General features: G+C 42.6%; 1 protein-coding gene across 1 annotated transcript in view; it reads left to right on the top strand.

Annotated features, from left to right (window-relative positions):
* The first annotated feature begins 3,439 nt into the window (after positions 1-3,439).
* The window catches only part of cyth3b (cytohesin 3b), a 41,965-nt gene continuing 22,738 nt past the window's right edge, over positions 3,440-22,666 (top strand). The window contains exon 1 of the mRNA XM_085454156.1: positions 3,440-3,816. Within this exon, the coding sequence (XP_085310282.1) occupies positions 3,798-3,816 (19 nt within the window). The 5' untranslated portion in view covers positions 3,440-3,797. The remainder of the gene's footprint in view (positions 3,817-22,666) is intronic.

Here is a 22,666-nt window from a genome sequence, read left to right as displayed (position 1 = left end):
TGTCTCTCTGTGTCAGCCCTGAGAGAGATGTTAACCTATCCAGGGTGTACCCCACCTCATGTCCTTTTATAGCAGGGACAGGTTCCAGTGCCCCCGTGACCCTGAAATGGATAGGTGGAAGAAAATGGATGGATGGATATTTGATGGCAGGGCTTGTGGTGGTTGCAGAAATATTTGGGTATGGACTAAAGGGTAGCGCAACTCCCATATATCAAAATATTACTCAGATTACTCACAGAAGGGAAGTGAAATCCCTGGAAATGGTGGGTGAAATGATGGATCCAGACATTTCAGGGGGTTGGGTTTGCCGTGTAAAGTGATTCCACTTGATTGCACTGTGAAGGATTGGAGTTTTGGGGAGATGGAGACTGAGCAAGGTTAGGGATGTGAAGGGGGTTGCTTATTTATGTAATTACATACGGCGGGGTCAGGAGTTTTTAAGGGAGGACGTGAATGCCTTCTAGGCATCGCCATGGTGACTGGAGCATATAAAGTGGTCTGACTGCTCAATCAGGTCACGTGAAGTCAGTCAGGAGTACCACAGACGTTTCCCATGATGGTTGGCCTAATCTACCAGACGTGGTCCTCCCTGGGGGCATGCACCCTTTGCAGCACGAGACACAACTCCACACATGCTCACTTCAAGGCATCATGTTTTTTGTTTTCTTTGGGGGGGGGGGATACTTTATGGCTTTTATTTTATTATTGAATAAAACAAGTAAATACATTCTGAGTCTGGGTGTTCAGTTGGCTCTTTACTGAAGCTATCTGGGACACACCGCGTTTCCTCTAATGACTCATAAACACATTATCCTGACATTTATGTAGACTAGAGCGTACTGAGGGAGTTTGTGTGCCAGAGAGACAGACTCAAGAATCTAAATGCTTTTAATGCAACTACTCTGACTTTTAATGAGGATGCTCTGCTTGACGGGTCCAGTGATGGCATAAATGGACAGTAAAACTATATTTGTCAAACCATATTCCCTAAGCTATCACCAACATTATGTATATGACCCATTTTCCAGTTGTAGCGCAGAGAATATTCAAATCAGAGCCTTTTTGTGCATGTATGTGTGTGTGTGTGTTTGTTTTGTGCATGCTATTTCACATCAGTCTACCACATATGCAAAAACTTCATAGCAATTGGAGCTGAATAACAAAGACTCTTTCTGGTTTGATTATTGGAGGGGCTTCACCCAGATTCCCCCTTACTAAACATTCCCTATTTCCTGTTTGCTATTTCTCAATCACCACCAGACAAAAATGTTCCAAAAAAAAAAAAAAAATCCAATCCAAAGAAAGTTTTTCACTTTCTTTTCTACTGCAAAAGCTGAAACTGGCACACATGTCCAGGAGTTAAGCTTTAAAACACATGGTTAGGTCATTAAAACACTTTGTGTCAGAGTGCAGAGAAAACAAACACTGTCTGGATGCATGTGCCCAAAAGTCCTGTCTACCCCACATCTCACTGCACTAAACTGGACTTTGCTGGATTGAAGGCCTTCAGCGGGTTGTGTAATCTGCTGGCCCTGCTGATGAGCAGAAAAGGACTCTTTTTTGAGTTTCTCAATGTCCGCTCAGGACTTTTTAACCATTACTTTGTTGGAAGATGGAAAAGCACCATTAGAGTGAAAAAGAAGAGCAAAGACACAGAGCTGCAGAGTCACAACAATGATGATGTTTTGTATGCATTTGTGGTAATGATTATTAGTCAAACTGAGCCTCATTCCATATGAAACAGGAGGGAATTTGGGCCTTTAACCTCACGGCGACATGAAGCAGCATTAGGAAAATTGACTGTGTTATGGCTGGAAAATGGCACTTTGTTTAGGACAGATCACCGAGACTGAAACATTTGTCTAAAAGAGACACCTATGAATAAACAAATGAATGAATACATTAAAACATCTGTTCGTGCTTGACCACTGGAGCAATGCACACAGGAAGCGGGACCTCCTCCTTCTCTGTGGAGGCAGGAATGCTATAATTGAAACCACGTGTGTCGTAGAAACAGAGTCTGCCAATATATCTCTTTCTGTATTCTTCACCCCCCTGTTTCCTAACCTGATGGCTCTTCTTTCTTATGCTCTCATCCAAAAGTTAAAATGATCTGAACTGCTCAGAGAGAACAAAATGCTGTCTCTAAGTGTTTTGTGAGGCCACAGAGCTCACTGGATAGATAGATGAATCCCAATTTTGGGCACATTGGAAAGGTGGGCATTTCCGGCACACAGCAGCACTCTCCATGAGCTTTTCTATTATTGGTTGACGATTTTCTGTCTGTGTAATGATTGGATCAACACTTTTTACCACCCCTTTTTTTGAATTTTTAAAAAGTAGTTCCTTGGACATGGGCTCCTTTTTTTACTCATTTTCATTTCACTGCCATTAGATGATTAAAAAATAGATCATGGAATAGTTTCAATCTTGGTCACAATTTAAAGTAAATGCAATTACATAAAATTAAGAAACTACAATAAAGTATTAAGATTTTTTCCCAATGTGTAAATAGTATTTAAAAATACACTAAATATTTAAATTAAATGTAAATATTTTAAATATTTTGCTTCCAGCGAGACAGATTTTCTTCTGTTCTTGAGCGCTTCCTGAAGATCTTTTAGATGTAATTTTCAGTCCAGGAAGGGAAACAAGGGGAAAAGACTGAGGTATGTCTTATGGATTGATGACTTTTAGGTTCAAATCATTGTCAATGTGTACAGAGGAGGTCAGGGGAGAGGGGGAACCGTGAGTGTAAAACACGGAGACTATCTATTATGGTTTGGGGCAGCATTTCACCTGGAGAGTGTCTAAACAGCCTAAGAGGTTTCAGGCAGTATTGGAAAATAAAGGTGGTCATACCAAACATGAACTTCCAAGCTCATTAGAACTATACAAACTGTTTGTCTGCTTGTATGTGTTTGCCTATACTGTATTTCCATGTATGCTTACATACATGCTACAGCTATTTCCCATTTTCCTCTGTGCAGAATAATATTTACTACAAACCCAGGTTATAATCGTGGAATAAAAGTAACTTAAAACTGTAGTACCAGTAAATTTCCAGCAATAATTTTATGCCTAAAATGAAAACAACAAAAAAGCACCGCGAATTCCCATTTTTTCCAGATGATCCGCATATTTTCCGCATAACTTAATTTTAAAAAAAAGTGTCTGTATATCTGGTAACCGGTGCGCTCTGTAGTCACGTGAGTACTGCTCGGCGATGAATGCTGACTCGCAGCACAGCCGGGATGCGATTAACACCTTGGATCTTTCCGTCTGCGCTATTATACGAGAACTACTTCCGGTTGTGAGTTCCAAAAATAAAACTCACTCTTCAATTTACCCCGTGTCTCACCTGTGCTCGAGCATGGTTCGTTTATTTTGAAGTCAAAATAACAGTACTTCCGGTGCTTGCATTCGCGAGCCGACCAACTTGACCCAGCCGTGTGAAAGGCTCTCCTGATACTACTGGAGTGAAGGCGTATTTGGAGGGATAGCGATAACACGCTCGGCCGGCGGTGTGGGCTAAAGGACGAGCAGCTGCCGCCGCCGCTGCATCACGGACACACCGCTCAGTGACCGGCGGACTGACGGAGGCCCGGGGGGATTCGGAGAGGCGTGAATGGCAACAACATTTCCTAAAAGAAAACCCTGCCCATGAGACAACCTGTATGCCAAATGCGTCCTAGAAAATAGGACGCGCGTTTGCCGTAAATTAGACGTGGGCTCGCACGGCGGAAGTTTCTGCGATCGATTTTTTGGGGGGAGATCTTCGTTTATTGGCTGCAGTCATGGACGAGGACAACCAAGGTATGATTCATTGAGTCGTTTCATTCCCGTGATTTGTTGCCATTTCCCTAATCAGAAGACATGCGCCTCTGCCTCCTCAGTTTGATGATGATAATAACAACAATAACAATACCAATGCTATAATAATAATACATTTGGACCTATTTGCCCTCAATTTCAGTAATCTAGGACTCTAAACAGAGTTGGTTTGACACCAAAGACATGCCACAAACAGTATTTTGTGACACTAACAAGAAGTTGGCTTCTAAATGTGCAGAAAGCCCCTCACTAATGTTGCTGCTTTCAAGAGCAGTTTAATGTCTACACTGAGGAGGGTGATGATCGACACTCAAACAGATTATAGGGCTCGAAGCGTAGATGAGAGTCAGCGCATCAGTGTCGGTATGAGATGCTGTGAGTATTGTGTTTTTCCTGTGCCTTTGTCAGCTGTGGGCTGGTGCCACTGTGGCCCAACAGGTCCTGTCATGGTCAGCCATGCATGGCCACCGAGTCGTTTATTGACTGAGGCTGTTGCAAGAATTTGTTGGCACGGATGCATCTCTCCAACAGGAGCCTGCTCATCGTTCAGCACACGGGTGGGTTTAGAAACTTTTGAATGGCAGGGCAGACTTTGGCAGGGTTATTTGGGAGTTGGCACAGGGAGTTGAGTAGAAACGCGTTTACAATATTGCAAGCTCTTTTCGTTCTTACTTTATTACTGTGCAATGAAACTATGTAAATAAATACTTGCAAGGTAACTCTAAGTAGCCTGGAGCCATTAACAGAGTCATGTAAAGGCTCCTCCACCCTTCCTGCATATAAGATACACTTAAAGCAACACAAAGCAGCTACACACTGTAGTTTCTATCTTCCTGGTTGTTTAATTTAGGGTTCTGGTAACCTGGGGTTAATCCATGATACCTGTCACCGGCTGACTCAGGCAGAGAAGGCCAATCAGATTCCAGAGGGACCACCCCCTGTTAATCATACACTGTACAAAATAACACTTTAAATTGGCCAAGACCCCTCCAGGTTAAAATGCTCACTCTTGTTGTTTCAGGTCGGTGGTATTCAGTCCCACTGGCTCACCGCTTACGGAACTGCAGGATGTGACTAATGGCTTGCGTACTGCATGCACGAATGCATGCACGCACGCATGCATGGCACCTGGGTATAAAGCAGCCATTGTGCTGGGTTCAGGCAGCCGGGCCTCCAGCGTTGGGAGACGTCAGCATAGCCACACAGACAGACATATGGTGCTGTGACACCAAACAGAGGTAGCTGTCAGCAGCCTCACAAATTTAATGTCTCCTTTTCCCCTTATGGCACTTTTTGCTGTGAAGATGGATAGATGGCTGGACACAGGGAGTAAAAACATCAACAGTTTGCTGCTTATTGTCTGAACAAATGAGTGCCTACACAGCTGTACACACAGGCCCAATGCAAGGCGACAGACTAAAGTAGAGAATGAGCAGCAGCAAGTTAGTCAACGAGGTCCACTGTGCGACTATCGCTCCTCACAATGTGACACACATGCAGAGACTTTGCCAGGCCACAAGTTAAGCAGGAGGGAAGACTGGAAAGTGGCGGGTGTAATGACCGAGAAATGCGCGAGGAGGGAAAGCACGTGTGACCACAAAGAGAGCGAGAAGCAGTCGTAGTAGCGACGATGGTGAGATGTCTGAAAGGGAATGAGAGAGCAAGACAGGAGCAGTGTATGTGTGTTTGTGTGTGAGAAAGAGCGTGTGGACGGGCTGGATGAAGTGCCAGGACAAACTTGGAGAGTGGCCAGAGAAGTGTGGAACGTCGCCAGTGAAAGACGACGAGGGAGAGTGGCGGTGGACTGGATATTCTTTCTGAATCAATTCTCCGGCGTGTCAGTGGAGTTTCTCTCAGCAGAAAGTTCTTCTTTTCTGTCATTATTAACTCACTTAACAGCAGGTGGTCTCAGCCTCTCTGTGATTATCTATTAAACCAGGTCGCCCTCTTGATGGGGACTCACTTTTCATTTTTTTCCCCATCTTTTCTTCCCCTTATGTTGACATATTCTCTTTGCTCTGCTAAAACCTCTTAGCACATGCTTTTAGCCATGCTTGCATCCTTTCCAGATATTTTCTTACTTTTTCTGGGAGCCTATGCACCATGATAAGGTTCTGAGTTTTTGTTTTGAGTGAAATGCTCAGCTATTTAATGCATTGTGGTGAGATTGTGTGCACTTTTTTATTTTTTTACTTTTTATTTTTAAAATTAGAGTATGTGGAGATTCGTCATTGCCCGCTTGGACATGCTGTAAAAGGCTTAGCGAGAACGGGTGTATCGTAATCCAGCTGACACACATGACATTCAGCAGTACAATGCCTACTGCCGCAGTACTCCCCTCAATGGACAATGGGCCAACAAGAGGGCCACAAAGCTCTGCAACAGTGAAGCCTGCCTGACCGCACTGACACACTGTAGCTCGCTGTCAAACATTCCCATTTTGCACGACCGACTTTGTCAGGCTGTCAAATGTACACCTGCATCATCTCCGCTTTCCCTGCTTTCGCTCTGCAGGTTTTTGTTAGTCAATGAGCTGTTTTACTGCGCTTTCAATCAAGTGATGCCCATGTGGTAATAATCAGAGCATTAGAGATAGACTTTGGCTTTGCAGCGTACCTCATGATTTTGGCTGCAGATCCTCTCTATTTACACACTGTGAAACCAGCCATTTAAACTTGGCAAGGGAGTACGTGAGTGTGTGTTGCAGCGTGTGGTCTGTGGGGTTGCGGCACGCTGGCGCTCAACTGAGGCAACAACAGGCGCACACAGCGAGGTGGGTTTTAAGATCGTAGAGCCATTCATCTGGCTGCTGCAGGACGGCGCCCGCAGCTGTGTTCAGGATTTGCGATTTGGATGGTGGGAGTAGTTTCGCAGCTGCTGTCTTCTTCCCTGCAGCCCACACACTGAGAAGTGGCCTTCAAAAAAACACAGGAACAAATTACGGCTTAATTGTGCCCACCTGTTATTAAGCTAAATCTTCCCTGTTTGTATTTTAACCCTTTGGAAGGGGCTCGCCTGGTTCACCTGTGTGATGGGTGGCTATAGAGAAATGGCTCTGGGGAAATTGATAGGTCATGGCTTTTGATGTCAAGTCTGAGGAGGCTCCGGCAGGCAGGCTGGCAGTTAGCGTTTGTACGCTGCCTGTGTGACGGTGGAGAACCTGAGGCCCTCAGGGCCCCTGCAGGACGTCAGGGAGCAGCAGTGGGGTGTGATGAAGAGGCTTGGATCTCTGCAATGTTTGATGGAGTTCTGCAGAAGACACGTGGGGCCCTTGCAGATTGGGTTTTTAGTCTGTTTTCCTCCGCGTACCATCAGCTCCGGCTCATTTAAAATATTCTTAATTTAAAACCCAAAGCTGCAAAGCTACATTTGTACTGTGGTTGAGTCCAGCAGTTAATTGAAGAAAAATCAATAATCGATTCATTCTTATTACTGTAAATTTAAGACATACTAAGAATTGGCTGTTAACAATTTCTTAAGTATAAAGACTTTATGCCTTTTTTCAGGTTTTATCTTTGTGCACACAAAGAAAGTATATAGAGTGTAGTATTGATGAGTTCTGTCACCAGTAAGGATTTTCAGATACACCACCTCGGGCTGGCTCTGTGGAGTTGACGCCGCTCTCACCAGGCCCCTCGTTTGTCATGTGCTTTATGACTCAGTCACACTAGAGTAAAAATAGTGTGACAATCTCCAACTAGAAGAAATTGGTGGTTGCTTGGTGATTGTATCATTTAAAAAAGTTGCTGTTGTTGCCCAGAGGCTGAATACGCAACACCTTTAATCTGTGGGTCACTACTTTTGATCACAAGATTATTGCACAGGTCACGTGATGGGAGGCAACCAATCTCCAGACTGGTTGTAATCACTCTCAGACAGATTGGCAAAGGTTTGCAAGTAACTGCTCTCTAACCTATAAAAGCAGACAGATTGCCAATACATTGCAATTTATCTGAGTCAGTCTGTGACGTGCCTGTTTGCAATAGACTTGACTCAGCTCAATGGTTGTATTCTGGTTATGTTTCTATATATACGCAAGTTTGCCCAAAATCTATATAATTTTGCAGTGGCTGTCTTGTATGTCTGCACGCTCAATTCAGGTAGCTCCTTCTAAACCACACAGAGCTTTTTCTAGTTGTGCGAAATATTTCTGCTTTGTGCTTCATGTGAAAAAGGACAACTTTGGTAAATATCCTGACCTGATTCCCCCTGAAATTGCCAGAAGTGGATGTGCAATAACCTGCTTCATTGTGGTGGATTTCTTTTTTCCTCCCTTAAATGGAGCAAGCTCGCTCTTGTATATATTACGATTCAATTGGCCGTCTGTCACAAAACCAGTGATGCTTTTAAAAAGTTGGTCTTTCGGAGTGAATAAAGCTGCATTGTCAGGCGGTGAAGGCTCAACTAAGAACTGCCACAGCTAACCTCCAAGATGCTTAAAAATAAGACAAATGAGACTCAATCTTCTTTTCTAACTCTTGGCAGTTATGTTTATATCCCAGCTACTTCTTTATATTTGATGTTCTCATGAATTTCTGAAGGCATGAAAGCGCAGTGGCATGTGTACTTTTGTTTTTTGTTTCTTGTGTGTTTTGGTATCATAAGCTCACATTTTCTGATATTGTTTCAGCATTTCTGCTCAGTCTCTTAGACTGTTTTGCTCCCACCAGTGTGACTCACCTCTGTTAAGGATTGTGTTTCTTCCTCTGTTGTGGCTGCCGAGTGCTCTCATTGCTGTCAAACACTATTGGCCGTGCGCATGCAGTCACACTTGCATTGGCTCAGTAACTTCCTTGAGAAATCAGTGGGGAGATGGACATCTGGGTTCTACACTATGCTGGCCATTACTGTATAGACTGAAGTGTGTATGTTTCATCTTTGAGAGGATGGTGAACACAGAGGTCTCTTGTCAACTTTGGCCTCCCAAAATATCAGATAGCACGTTATGTTTAACCTTGGTGTCCCCTCAGTGGTTTAAGTTGGACTCGGTACACTTTAAGAAAGACTGACATATATGGAAATTGACTTTTTGGATTTAGTCCGTTCCAGTGCCTCAGCTACCGTAACAATAAGCGCTAAGTTTCAAGTGAACGCGAGTCATTTGCGTAAATCCTCTTGGACCGCTGCTCTGCCTTTAAAAACAGGTTTGAGGTTCTTTTATAAGAGGCCGTGACGCTGATGGCAGACTTAATTTTTGTCAGGAGAAGTGGAGGAAAGTATAGCAAAGGGCTTTTTAAAGGAGTATCCAGTTTCCCCTTCATCACCCATGCAGTAGTGTGCAATAAAGCCTTACCGCCAAGCCTAGCCACAGATTGGAATCTGTCTTTGTAGCATTAAAACCATCAAGGGGCTTGTAGTGTGCCCCCCCCCCCCCAAAAAAAAAAAAAAAACTCTTTGGAAAGAGAAATCACAGCATGCATGCTAGGGGTCCCAGGACTCGGAAGTCATGTGCTGAAGTGAGTTTTAGCCAAAGGATGTCCTGCTCTACTTGGGCCTTTTGGGAGTCTGGGTTCATGGCTCATTGCTGGGGGGGGGGGGGTTCAGGTCTGTAGGAAAGGGAAGAGAAAGCTGACCAAAGTGGACAGGAAAAGGGAGGTTTGGAACAATTATGTAAGCACAGAAAGATTGTTTGACCTGCTGAAGATGCAGGAAAAAGGTGTATCCCCCCGTGACTGCAATTCTTCACAGTCTGCAAACACTGTGTACTTTACTCTTCAGTTACAATCTGCAACTATGATTTGTCAGGCAGACGTACTAATTTTGTTTTATTAAAACAGATGCTGCATATTTCTTGGTGAAGGCTTTAACCTGATTACCATCCCCCAACGCTCCCTCTGTCTTTGCACTTAACGACTCTGTTTTACTTCCCTGAACTCACAAGGTCCTCACTAAAGTCCTCTCTGTCCCTTTGTTCCACTGATTCTTACTTTTCTATCCATCTTTTTAACCATCAGGCAGAACTGTATTCTTCATTCTTTTGTACATATATATATATATATATATATTTTTTTTTTTTTTCTACAAGCATCAAAATATAACAAAATATTGATAATGAAACAAATGTTAAAATGTAGTCCTCATTTACATGCATATACCCCGCAACATATAAGACTGTAGTACTTGTTTGAAATCTTGGTTCATTTTAAGCTTCAGGCTTCAGTCACACTGGATTGGAGACCACTCTGTGACCCCCTGGAAACCCAGCCAGTAGAAAAATCCATTGAGTTGTGACTCAGAGCCAGGTCACTTTCTAAACAATATTAGAACTTGTGAGCTGGACTTTGTCCTTGGGGGAAGTGCTCCTTTATGCTGACAGCAGCCAACATTTATATCGAACTGAAGTCTCGGCTTGGTTTGAAGTAGAAAATGCTATAATGTGATATCATACTACGGTTGGACGTGTTACGGAGAGACTTTAGTTTTATGAAAATTCAAAGCATATTGTCGTTTCTCTTGTCCTAATGCTTCTTCCCAGCATAGCTGCTGAACAGACAAAGGAGAACTATGAAAGTCCAGAACACCTTTCTTTTTAGCTCTGTTGTCCACTCTTGAACACCCAGTGTGTGTGCGTGTGTGTCTGCATGCACGTGTCTGTGTGAGTGTGGAACATCTGGCTAGCCCACAGCCTCTTACAGACCTCTTGTCTTTCCCTAAGGGTTTGTGGCACTGCCAGCCCAGCTTTTAGGAAGGGATTTGTAACAGTCACTCAGTGCCTTTACTCACGAGGTCAACGTGTCAGTAAACTGCTACAGCGAACCCCCGGTCTTTGCTTTTTTTTTTTCTTTTCTTTTTTTTTGCAAAATGTGCATGTTTCCACCTCCTACCCCCACTGCCTTTTTTGCTGTAAGATGCTGCTGCATCATGCAAAATTCATTCTTCTTTCATCGTGAGAGAAAACGAGCTGTGACTGCGCCGCTGGTGCGGTGGAGGAGGCTGAGGTTGTTGCAGTCATGTAGTCTTGGCTCTCACGTCCCCCATCATCAGCCCTGTGCAATTCAGACTAGCAGCAGTGCTCCGTTTGGCTCAGACAGAGGCTAGAAAAAGTGCAGCAGGATGACCGTGTGACACACGGCACACGGACTCTTGAGCAACCTGTCAGTGTGTGTATTGGTGTGTGCATGATGGTGTATTTGTACAGGGAGTCGGTTTGTATATGTTTAGGCAAGGGAGATGGAGACATGCAGCTGTGGCACAGTTTCAAAGAGAGTCTGATAGGGAAGCTGATGCTGCAGTCAGATACTCAAACTAGGTTAGTGGTGCAAGGCTCAGCCCAGCTGTGTATATCTCATATTTCTACAGAAACGTGTTTAAATGACTGTGAATGTATGCATCTGTGTAGACATTCTCACGCAGAAGTTTAGTGAGTCCTGTAAGTCCTCTCCACGCTTAGACAAATGGAGATCAATCAGGCAGAGATAACATGACATTTAGTGAATTATAGGTCATGGGTTCGAGTCACTTGCTGCCACTTTCCTACTTGAGTGCTGGAAAACTTACAAATGCACATATCTATATAAACAGGATTCAAGAAAGATGGCAACCCTGAATGGAAAAAGTGGTGTTTTCCTCCAAGTCTGTCATGTGAATTGTAGTGTGATGTGTCACCAGGATTTTCTGCACTTCATGCCACGGTTTAAGGTTCTTTTCCTTTGCCCTGACCCTTGAATTGTTAAATTGTTTTCCAAGACAGGATGTCTTTTGTTGCTGTAGTGAGGACTGCGAGTCGCCCTGACAGAGCAGGTCAGGCTGACAGGCTGCAGAATAGTCCGCAAGTGCACTGATAAGCAGGAGCATCTATGTGGACAATGGTAGCTCGACTCGTGGCCGCACTTAAATACACATTCACACGACCCCTACGGATAAAAACTCACACTTCTTGTCCTTGTCCACAATCTTGCATCCACAGCATGTAACTCATGGCACATTAATGGCACAGCAACCACTGCTAATGGTTGGGCACGCTTGATCAACCAGCATACTCACTACTAAAATCCACACACACACCGATAGAGAGTGGCCCTCAGGGTTATCTCAGGGGTTGAGTAATTTACAGTCACTCTCAGGCACAGGTTCATTCACTCTACTTGTTGGCCTTTGCCACATTAAATATCTGTCATCATCAAAGGGAAACTATTGTGCTTTTTCTTAGTTTCTGTCAGTGCATGTACAAGTAATCCCTGTGAGACAGAAGCTGAAGTTCAGACTGTTTTAAATGCTCCATTTCAGGCAGTTTATTTATTTTAGCATCTGTATTATGTCAAAAAGAGCAGAAGCTCTTTCACTACAGGCACATGGCTCTGACTGAAGGCACAGAAGCTCCACCCACCTGGTGTTCAAATAATTTATTTGTTTAGGGCAGCCAATCAAAAGAAAGTCAGCTGAAAGTGTGAGGTGCTGATGAACTGAATATGAAATGAATATAAAATAAATAAGGATTGTTTTGAACTTTAAATTGTGCAAAGCCGCTCTAGTAGAGTTCAACGGGGTGTTTTTTGTCTTAATTATATAATGCAGCCAGAGGAGCATGATGCAAATGCTCTGTGATTAATTTCCTCATCATAAATGGACTCAGCTGATACACAAACTGAAGCAATAATGAGTAATTATTGTTATTTTCCTCGTGGTAAAATCACCAGCTCTCCGACGCTGACACTCCCAGGGGATATGTTGCTGTCATAAATGCCTGCAAGCCATCAGGAGGCAATACATGTGTGTAGCTATGTAGTAAAACATGGGATTTTCAGCACTGATCTGTATAAAAGGAAGTGGGAAACCAATCTGCTGGCTTTCAGTTAGATTAGAACAGCTGATATTCAAATGTGTCCTGTCTCCCCAGTTGCTATTTTCATATCTTCCAAATCATTTTCCTCATGCACTTTCCCTGTATGACCCTCATTAGCCACATCTTATATGTACAGGACACATACAAGGAAGCATGTGTGGCTAATCTTTCATGCACTTACAAAGAAGTTAAACGCAAAAATCAAGTTCCCCGGGCGCACTTCGGTAATGCTGTTTTTTCTGTACATTGATTGCATTACATTAAAGGTAAGTGCATCATCATTTCCACAGGCAAGCTTCATGAGCTCACAATTGGTCTTGTTGATTTGGGCTCCACATGTTACAAATTAATCGACCCTGACAACCAAAAATTGTGTTTATATACAGCACGCAGTTCTAGGCACTTGTCTGGACTCTCATCCATCATGCGCCACCGTTAGAGAGGCGTCCGATTGGGCCCAGTTTGCAGTGGGACAAGCGAGGCCAAACATACCAGCCAGTCCTAAAGAGATATCTTCAGCAAAAAGGCAAAGAGAACATCCTGCAACAGATGATGTGCATCAAACAGAGAACTGATCTCTTCTCGCAGTATTACAAGAAGAGACAGTCGACACCGAGACGCTCTAAATCCACATAAAACTGTGGCGAGCTCTCCAAGATGCTACGCTCAAGCTCATTGCCAAGTGTTATGCTGAGACACCTCGGTGTGTCTAAACATTATCATTATATGAAGTACTTCTTGGTGTCAGATCTTCCATTTTTACCATTTTGTGCACCTTCTGCACAGCACAAAAGCATAACATGCTCTGGAAAATATTATAAAAGCAAACATCATCCAGTTATAACAACAATTATGCTTCCAGCAAAAACACATTACAGCAGTACATAGAAAAGAAACAGGGTTTAATTCATTTTACCGCTAATGCAATGCGGAGGCCACATGAGCCAACACGGTCATCCCGAGTGTTTTAATGCGACTTTCATCTGACTCTGTATGGAAAAACAAGCGTGTGCTACTCTGTGGTAATGATGCAAGAATCAGAAGCGTTTTCTTCTAATCAGCGCTCAGCTAGTGGGATTTAAAATGAGAGGTTAAATAAAGGGCTCTTGTTTGCAGAAGCTCAGATTCTGGAAAAACCCTTTTACCCAGAACCTGGGAAGGAGCGATCGTCTGAACCTGAACCACCCACATATTTTGTGTAATAAAGGAGGAAAAAAGCTCAGGTTTTAACTCTGTTATGAACTTCTTTTCCCCCCTCTCCACCTCTTCACATGCCTCTTGTCCTTCCTGCTCTTTTGCAAGAAGAAAAGTGGAAATAAAGTCCAACTCGTCAGCTGGAGTGTCTCTTTGCTCTACTGACTGCCTCTCCCTCTCTGTATCCCTGTATATCGTGTATACTTTTTTCACGAGTTTTAGGCCTGAACCCAATATAAACAGCCTGTACTGCTGCCTCCTCCATTTCTGTCTCTCTGTTGCTGCTCATCTGGTCAAGGCTTGCATATCAGACAGTGTGTGCTGTGTCACATTGCAGTCACTTCCTGGGGTGAGGGGACAGAGGTGCAGCTAAGAGTGTCTAGAGGACTTGCGTGTCGTGACAACCTCAGAGAAGATGGACCTGCATGGTTTACTGTGTTTCTTCTTCTAATCAGGCCTATACCTCTGACTTTTAATGGCTAAAATAGGCTTGCTCAGCCCCGTCTCCTTGGCTAGTTTCATGCCTGTTAAGCTGTCATTATTATTGTAATCTCTTTGATCATTCTTGACATTATGGACCACTGATTTCAGACTGTGGGTAGCAGAAGCAATTAGGATTCAGATTTTTACACCACAGACATCGATCCTGGTGGCTGTCAGTAGCAGATTTGAGTTCCTTTACTGAGGAAGGCCACATGTGGGAGCTTACAAATATCTGACATTAAAGTACAGACAGGAACAGACTAGCAGCGGTGTTGTGACCACAGACCATTGTGGCAGTGGAATTCTGAGCGTTACAGCACTGACAGGTGAAACTAATGCACTGGACTAATGTCAACTTTTTGGTGAGCAATTGAAGTGACTATCCGTGCAAACAAAGGACACCTTTGTCTGATGTGATGGGATGTGAAATGTATTAATGGACTACCCACACGACCTCAGCCTCCATTGTCCACGAGTAATAAACTTTCAGCTTCAAAGCGATGGGTGACGAGCAGTTTGCCTTATATTAGGCAGGAGCTGTAAAGTCAACAGCAACGCATGGCCGAACTGAGGGGTCAAATTCTGATAAACAGATCCTCTTCACGTGGTTGGTGATGCTCAGGGAACATTTATTCACCATTTTGAAACCGCCGCTTTTCTAGTGATTGTGCACGGGGAAGTTGGAGCTTTGGTTAAGTAGATTGATTAGTTTGTACATGTGTAAAAATGCTGTCAACTTCCATTTATTTTTCATTATGCAGTCCTCAGCCACCCCAAGTTTACTCTGTAGTTTGCACAATTCTAATGAGCTTGAAGGTGAGTATCTGGTGTGACCACCTTTATTTTTCAACACAGCCTGAACTCTCTGAGACAGCTTTCTTGCGATTTCTTTAAGTAGTCTTCAGGAATAGTTCTTCAGGCTTCTCGAAGGACACTCAAAGCTCTTCTTTGGATGTATTTGTGCCTTTTGTTCCATTCTCTGTCAAGATGATCCCACACTGCTTCAACAATGGTAATGTCTGAGCTCTGGGGAGGTCAATTCATGACTGATATTGTTCAGTGGTCTGGACTAAAAATGAATGACAAAGTAGCCAATGTCCAAAGAAAAGCTTCACAAAGCCTGGAGAACTATTGCTCAGGACTACTTTAAAAACATCTGGCTCCTTGAAAGCAAATTCTAGAGAGACTAAATGTACATCTATAGAATAAATATACATTTCAACTTATTTTCTTTGATCACTCTTCTTACGTTTGAAGGCAATACCGCTTAATACTGAGCACAGAAACTGAAGATCTAGAAATATATGAAAGAAATAAGAAATATTGTATAGAGATGGCAACAGTGTGCTGTGTCACATGAGAAGTTGGGTTATAGGTTTTCCCAGTACAGCAGTAGCATTCTGACTTAAACAAGCCCTGCCGTGCCTAGCCCACTACATTTGGTAAAATTAGGCTGACAGTTGGTGGTTCAGGGAGGAGTTCTGGGAATACTCTGTCTTGTTAGGAAAGTTTTACACAGTTTGAGACAATTTTCCATCTCTGCCTCTTAGTTCTGGTTAGCTCTGAGCAGCTTAACCAAACATTTCATAAACAAGGGGTGGAAAAAAAAAAAAGTATTTTTTTCATAGCAGAAATGTTTTCTGTCTTTTCTTATTTTTGCAAGCATCTTTCAACCCCTTGGGTGATCCACAAGCCCCAACTTCGGGATCCATTGTTGTAAACAGCAACTTTTTTGAGTTTTTGAGTTTCTCGTGCTCAGGCTATCCTGTAATTAGCTGTGTAGGCTGGCTGGGAAAGGAGACATTATGTGGAGATTGCTGATGATTAAACGAGGGAGCCGTCATCTCGACACATTTGACTCAACAGAAAAATTCTTCAGGGCTTATTGTAGCCCCCACGCATCCAGGCTTCTTGACTTGGGAGTTGGTGGTATTTGCGTAACAGTTGATTCCTCCATCAATTAGGAAAGGTCTTGTCTAGACAGGGTGTGAGATTACAAAGAGCGGAAAAGAAAAAAACAAAACTGCAATTGGGTTAATCTCAAACATACCTATGCTATCACTGTCAGCTGGTGATTGGTGAGGCAGCAGGCTGTCAAGATCACTTTCTTCCCTTCAAATTTCTTTGCCCTCTGGTAAAAAGGCAAGTAGGATGTAGTCTGTGTGATAAGAAAAGGTCTCCGTCTTTCTGCTGTTGACAGACTTTCCGCAGACTGACGGTGCGATCGTTTATCAGTTGCAATACTTGCAAAACTTTGTAAACTGTTTCAGTCAAAACGTATATCCAGCAGCAATAATTCAGCACTTCGTGAAAGAATTCATTAACAGTCATGATGAAAGGCCATCTATGCGCTCAGTGACTCGAAATTTACAGAAGGTGAAAACAATACCAGCCTCTGTGACGTGGCAGGCAACCAGGGATCGTATCACAGCAGCCGCTCGAGCAATTTGTCTGAGAATAATTGCATATGATGACCCAAAAATAAACCAATGAGAGAATGCCTTTCGAGTCCAAAGGGAAAAGGAAGCTTCAGAGTGAAATTTGGCAAATACACTTCATGAATACTTGACTGTGACTAGTGGGTTGTGTGAAGAGACTGTCTTGCTTCAAGGGATTGTGTTATATGGTCTTTGAGGCTTTGAAGAATCAAACAGCCATGTTGTGTTTGATGTAACCTTTGATTTTCCTTTCTAATCTAATTTTCATAAAGGGGAATGCTTTGGTTGTCTCTGAGATGAGCACCAACAACAAGTGACTGCTGTAGATTTGGAAGTCAGTCATCTCTTTGAGGCGAACGAACAGTGCAAAGAGAGATTTTTCTTTTCCTTGATATTGATGGAGTTTCGTGGTGGTTGCATGTACTAACTAAATACACAATTAAAACATTAAACAGGTTTTCATACTCAAAGAGAAAGTATTATGTCTAAATGTGTCAGGTCCAAGAACCAAATGCAGTTTCCCACATCAGATGTGTTTTTCAGTGCTCAAACTGGGCAGTTTGAGTATTTTTTAACAGGCAGAAGTTGTTTTTATCTTTCACACAAAGATAAAAATTTGCTACGTCTTTTATTTTAGCCAGGTTCATATGTTGATCTGGCGGTTCACATTCCTTGTAGGATGAAGTGCGATCACTTTAGTGACCGCTGAACTTTTGAATCTTGTGGATTCATAGGGTCAGTTTTTTAATTTCTTGTAGGTGCAGGCGTGTGGAAAAACCTTTAGCAGCAGTGTGGAAAGTGAAAGCATTGGTGATGGCGTGACGAGCCGCTCCGTTGTGCTTGTCTTGCACCTTTTCTTGCAGTTAGTGGAGAGGGGGCGGCTGGTAAGACTTGGCTTGGTGTGAGAGTGCTTTTTAAAAACACTCCCTCAGAGCTCAGTTGCTGGTGCGCTCTCATGTCCGAGACATCCATTCGTTTTGCCTTTTGGTATGTCTTCACCGTTCATTCTATTGCATTCACTCCACTTATCCTGCACTACTGACCTTGATAACTACACGTATTATGGTTTGTTTAGGTTCTTCTTATATTTCTCTTGATTATGGTGTGTTCACCTCCCTTGTTTGTCATAGACATGCATTTTTATTTTGATAGGCAGAAAACTTTCATCTGATCCATCCATCCATCCACTCTCTACCATTTACCCAGGTTTGAGTTGCAGGAGCAGTCAAAGCCGACATGCGCAGACCTCTGTCTCTCTAACAATTCTTCCAGCTCTTATGAGACAAAACTAAACAAGTGTCTTCTCCCAGCACCTTGCCTAGAATGTGCTGGTCAGATGGCTGAATCACCTCAACTGGCTCCTTTTGATCTGCGCTCCTCATCCTATATCTAATGCAGTGCCCAGAGATTCTTCAGAGGAAGCTAACTTCTTCCACTTGTAAATACAGGCTGTTTTGGTCACAACTTAAAGCTCTTGACCGTAGGTGAGGCTAGGAATGTAGGTCACTTTCAGGCTCAGCTCTGTTTTCACCACAACACATCACTATGGAGTCAGTCCGTGAGTCTTTCATTCGACTGTCCCTCATTTGTGAACAAGATCCCAAGATACTTTAACTCCTCCACTTGGGCAACAACTCATCCCTAACCCTGAGTGGGCACTCTACTATTTTCAGGCTGAGGACCATGATCTTGAGTTTGGAGGTGCTCTTTCTTGTTCCTTTTGTTTTATACTCGTGAAACAAACTCTTCCATGCATGTGGGTCAGTTTGAAGTCTTGTTGGCAGAGTTGGGTCCAAATCAGGCAGAGAAATGATTTCAGACCTGGAGCAATGTCTGGCTGTGTGTCTGAGGTAAAAAAAAAAAAAGTATTATTTTACTATTTGTATATTCAGTACTGGTGCATGTTTGAAACTACAAGTGCAATGCAGTGATCTCAGTGGTCAGATCTGCTTATTTGCATGCTATAAGATAGAAAAATCGAGCTTGGTGTGAAAAAATAAATGTCACAGATTTTTGAGTGAAATTACACCATGGTTATAAGCAGCTCCATAAAGAATGGGTGAGTCTGAAAAATGTATTTAACGAAATAGTTACAGATTTTACAAGTCCGGTGTGCAAAGGCTCAGTCTCACTTATTCTCACTTAGTTCATTTCCGTCACGTTCATATTAAACTTAAAGTCAGAACCAAGGAAAACTTTTCTCCAGTAGCTGGTTTATTAAGCTTTTACTGCAAACATGAAGTACAAATAATGGAAGCCATTACTGATGAGATCTTTTTTTAAGCGATTCAGATTCAATAAAATGATATTGAACCCCAGCTGCAAAAACGAATGCACTCTGCTGCTGCTGTTAGGGTTTGCTGCCTTATCTCACTCTGCTGCACCATCAGTGCTGCTGATCTAATATGGAGTGCACGGCAGATGTATTTGGAAGCTTTTATTAAGCGAAGATGGGCATTTTGATTTCTCTGTTAGTGCTGATGTGGGAGCTGAGTGTTCTCATGTGGAAAGTGGCTGATGCATCTTAAGAGAAAAGAAGGATGAGTTGAAGATAAAAGACAATGCACAGAATCTGATTTAAAGAATAAGATTAGGCGGTGTATGGAGACCTGGTTGGGCCCGACTGGACAGTTGCAATAAGAGGAATGTGTGCTATTTCCACACCGCTGCTGTCATCTGTCAAGAGGCAGAAACTGTCAAAGAGGCTGTCGGTGCGCGCGCCTGTCTGTATGTGTGTGTGTTTCTCTGTGCCTGTGCATGCTTGAGAGCAGTGAGTAGGAGTAACGCCGAGGGGAAGAACAATTACTACACACCTACCAGCCACAATTGCAGCTTACATGAGTGCGGAACAAGCTGCTAAAAACAGTGTAGATGCTCTTATTGCAGTCAGCCACAGTGCTGCCTGTTACAGGGCAGACCACCATAAGGACACGCTCCTCTTCTGAACGCATGTCAATCATCATGAGAACCGAGGAGAAGAAAAGCGAATGTGGTTTGTGTGTTTTATTGTAAACATGAGAATTTTGAATTTGAATATAAACCATTTGGAGGTCATTTTTTTCCTGTGTGTCACCTAATTTTGAAACATCAACTCTCCCTTACATCATTCTCCACAGTCCAGCATGGGCTGTGCTGTCAACTTGTGTTAGTTCTCCTTAAGTAGCCTGTTGGCATCCTCATGTTTATGTGGTTGCTATTGTTACATGGAGCCCAACCTAGTGCACTGAACTGCTGTAGACATCCCCTCCATTGTCTCACTGAAAACTTGGTGAAAATCAGGAAATGTTTCACTGTCTCTGTTTGCTGTTGTTCTCTATCATGGTTCTGTTCAAGAGTGTTACTCTCAACTCTCAAGCTCATGAACCTATAACCAGCAAAAAATCAGGATAACCACAGGACTGACCTACCAGCCACTTTCTTTTTCAATAGAGAAGCTCTGTTACAAATTCTGTGTCAAGATAACTGATGTGAAAATAATTTCAAAGAGAGAACATTGGTATAGTTTGTTAATTAATTGGCCCCTGGCCCACTGTCATGTTCACTCAGCGGCCACTTTATTGGATGCATCTTGCTAGTACCAGCTTGGACCCTCTTTTGGTTTCAATAAGCTCCTCATTTCTTCTCCAGTAGCGTCCAGAAGTTTCATACAGTGAACTGAGGCCTTAATTCTTTGTGGCATAGATTCAACAAGGTGCTGGAAACATTCCTCAGAGATTTTGGTATTGACATGATAGGATCACATGATCGATGCAGATTTGTCAGCTGGACATCCATGGAGCTAATCCCCCGCTACACCACATCCCAAAGGTGCTCTGTTGGATTGAGATCTGGTGAATTTGGAGGCCATTTGAGCACAGTGAACTCACACTTATATTCCAGAAACTAGTTATACTTTTAAATATATATTTTTTATATTTTCCAATGAAAGCCACATGATTCAGCTCTAATCTCTTTTGCAGTAGGGTTTCGCGTCAGACAGTAACTGGGGTCCTTCTGTCTGTCGTGTATTATTCAAGGCCCCGGGCAGTTTTCAGCTTCATTAGGTGCATTCGTAAATATATTTTATAGCTCTAATGTGCCCTTTAGCACTGCTGTATACATCCACAAGTATTAATTGTTGTGCTTTTTGAAATTTCTTTTTTTATATAGAATGTGATCACTGAGTTCAATAAAGAATTACATTGAGATTATGTAAGTGTGGATCACGAGTGGACTTGAAAAACAGCCTCAGTTATCTGTGGCATGAATAATTTGCATGTGATCTCTTTTTATGACCACTATGAAAATCTGGAGCAGACAAGACACATTTATATCCGGTCATAAGACTTTGCCACTAATCATAGCTGATTTTCTTTTAACTCACTGACCTAAATACTGCAAGGAAGGAGAGTGATCTGCAAACATGCTTCCTGTTTGGCTTCTTTTTGACCTGGGTTCTTCTTTTCCATTTTATTAAGATATTAAGAAATAAAGCTAAAAGCTAAACAGCTCTAAGGAACACTATCCATGAAGTAAAACTTAATCTTAACAAAGTACACACTGAAATTGGCCATTTTGCCCTACCCATGCCAGCTGAGCTCATCACAGATGTATTGTTTTGCACATAGGACTTTTTTGACACACTGCAAGGCTGTGGATATCTTTCCATTGTCAATAATTATCTTTTCATGATGATTTGAGCAACCATGTCACAATCATATGATGTGTTATTCTAACAGAGGGATCGTGGTTTTTTCATTGATTGTGTCATTGTTTCTGGTAACTCGGTAAAACCAAGAATTTTCCCTCAATCTTCTGACGGCTGTTTAAGAATAGCATGGAATTAATTTGTCTTACACACTTTGGTCAGTATGGGTCTTATAAAGTGACTGTACCACAAGAGTAGTCGACACTCAACTCATACGGTGTATTTTTATGTTAAAAACACAAAAATAGCAAGTGATTATAGTGCTTATATACTTTAAATTAAATATATCTAATCAGAATCTGATTCTGATTATAAATTTGCCTTTTGTGACATGATTGACTGGGGCTCTTCATGCTCCCTGGGCTCTGTTTTTCAGGCTTTAGAAAATCTAACTCAACATGAGAGACTTTAACCATTCAAAGGTCTTTTCACACCATCTTAGTTGGTAAAAAAATACAACAAAAAGAGCAGGAAGGTCCAAGTAGACAGGACCTTTACCTGTGAAAGTAGGGTCACCCATACGTATATGAATTGCATGACAAAGCGTTAATAAGTCTGTTGGTTAACAGTGAGTAAGTAGTGGTTCCATAGTGTAGTGGAGCAGGGTGTCACAAACTAGTGCGATCCCCCCAGTGCTGGATGAACAGGAGGGAAAAAATCAAACATGGATCCATTCATCGATATTGATGCTCCCTTGGGAAATAAGCAGCTTTACCTGTTAACAGTAAACATATGCATCTTAATATAAAGTGCTAATCATGATAAGTTAAGTATGTCTCTCATACAACCAGTAACAGCACATGGCTTGTGACCTTTTTGCTGACCCATAGAGCCGGTGATGACCCGTCTGGTTACAGGGCTTGAAGACTGGAAAACGATGCGTGTGAGCCCGAGAAGGGGAAGATTCAGACTCGGTGACCTTTCTGTTGGAAATGTTCGGGATCACGTGATGTCTGTGAAAACTTCAGCACAGGGGCAGTTACTCATCCGTACATTCTTGGCTACTAATGCAGGGAAAAAAGGCTAAGCACGCAAGTTTGAACTGTTATGATGATGTATTGATTATAACTGGAGCAGCAGCCCCCTGAGTCATAATATAAAATGGCTGAGTGGTGTTGCTTTGGTAATCTGTGTGGCTGAGCCTCGGGTTGAGCGTGGAGCGTTTGTATATAACCTAATTTGATTTTTTGAAAAAATGGAAATACACACTCACAAACTTCTAGATGTATAGTGCATCTGATGCCCAGG

This window comes from Copadichromis virginalis, linkage group LG4 (genome assembly GCF_057382275.1).
Source record: "Copadichromis virginalis isolate Kocher_CV1m ecotype Utaka linkage group LG4, C_Virginalis_male_GT1.1, whole genome shotgun sequence".
In the NCBI taxonomy this organism is placed as follows: domain Eukaryota; kingdom Metazoa; phylum Chordata; class Actinopteri; order Cichliformes; family Cichlidae; genus Copadichromis; species Copadichromis virginalis.
The sequence above is the reverse complement of the archived record's forward strand: the minus strand, read 5'-3'. Positions and strand labels throughout refer to the sequence as shown.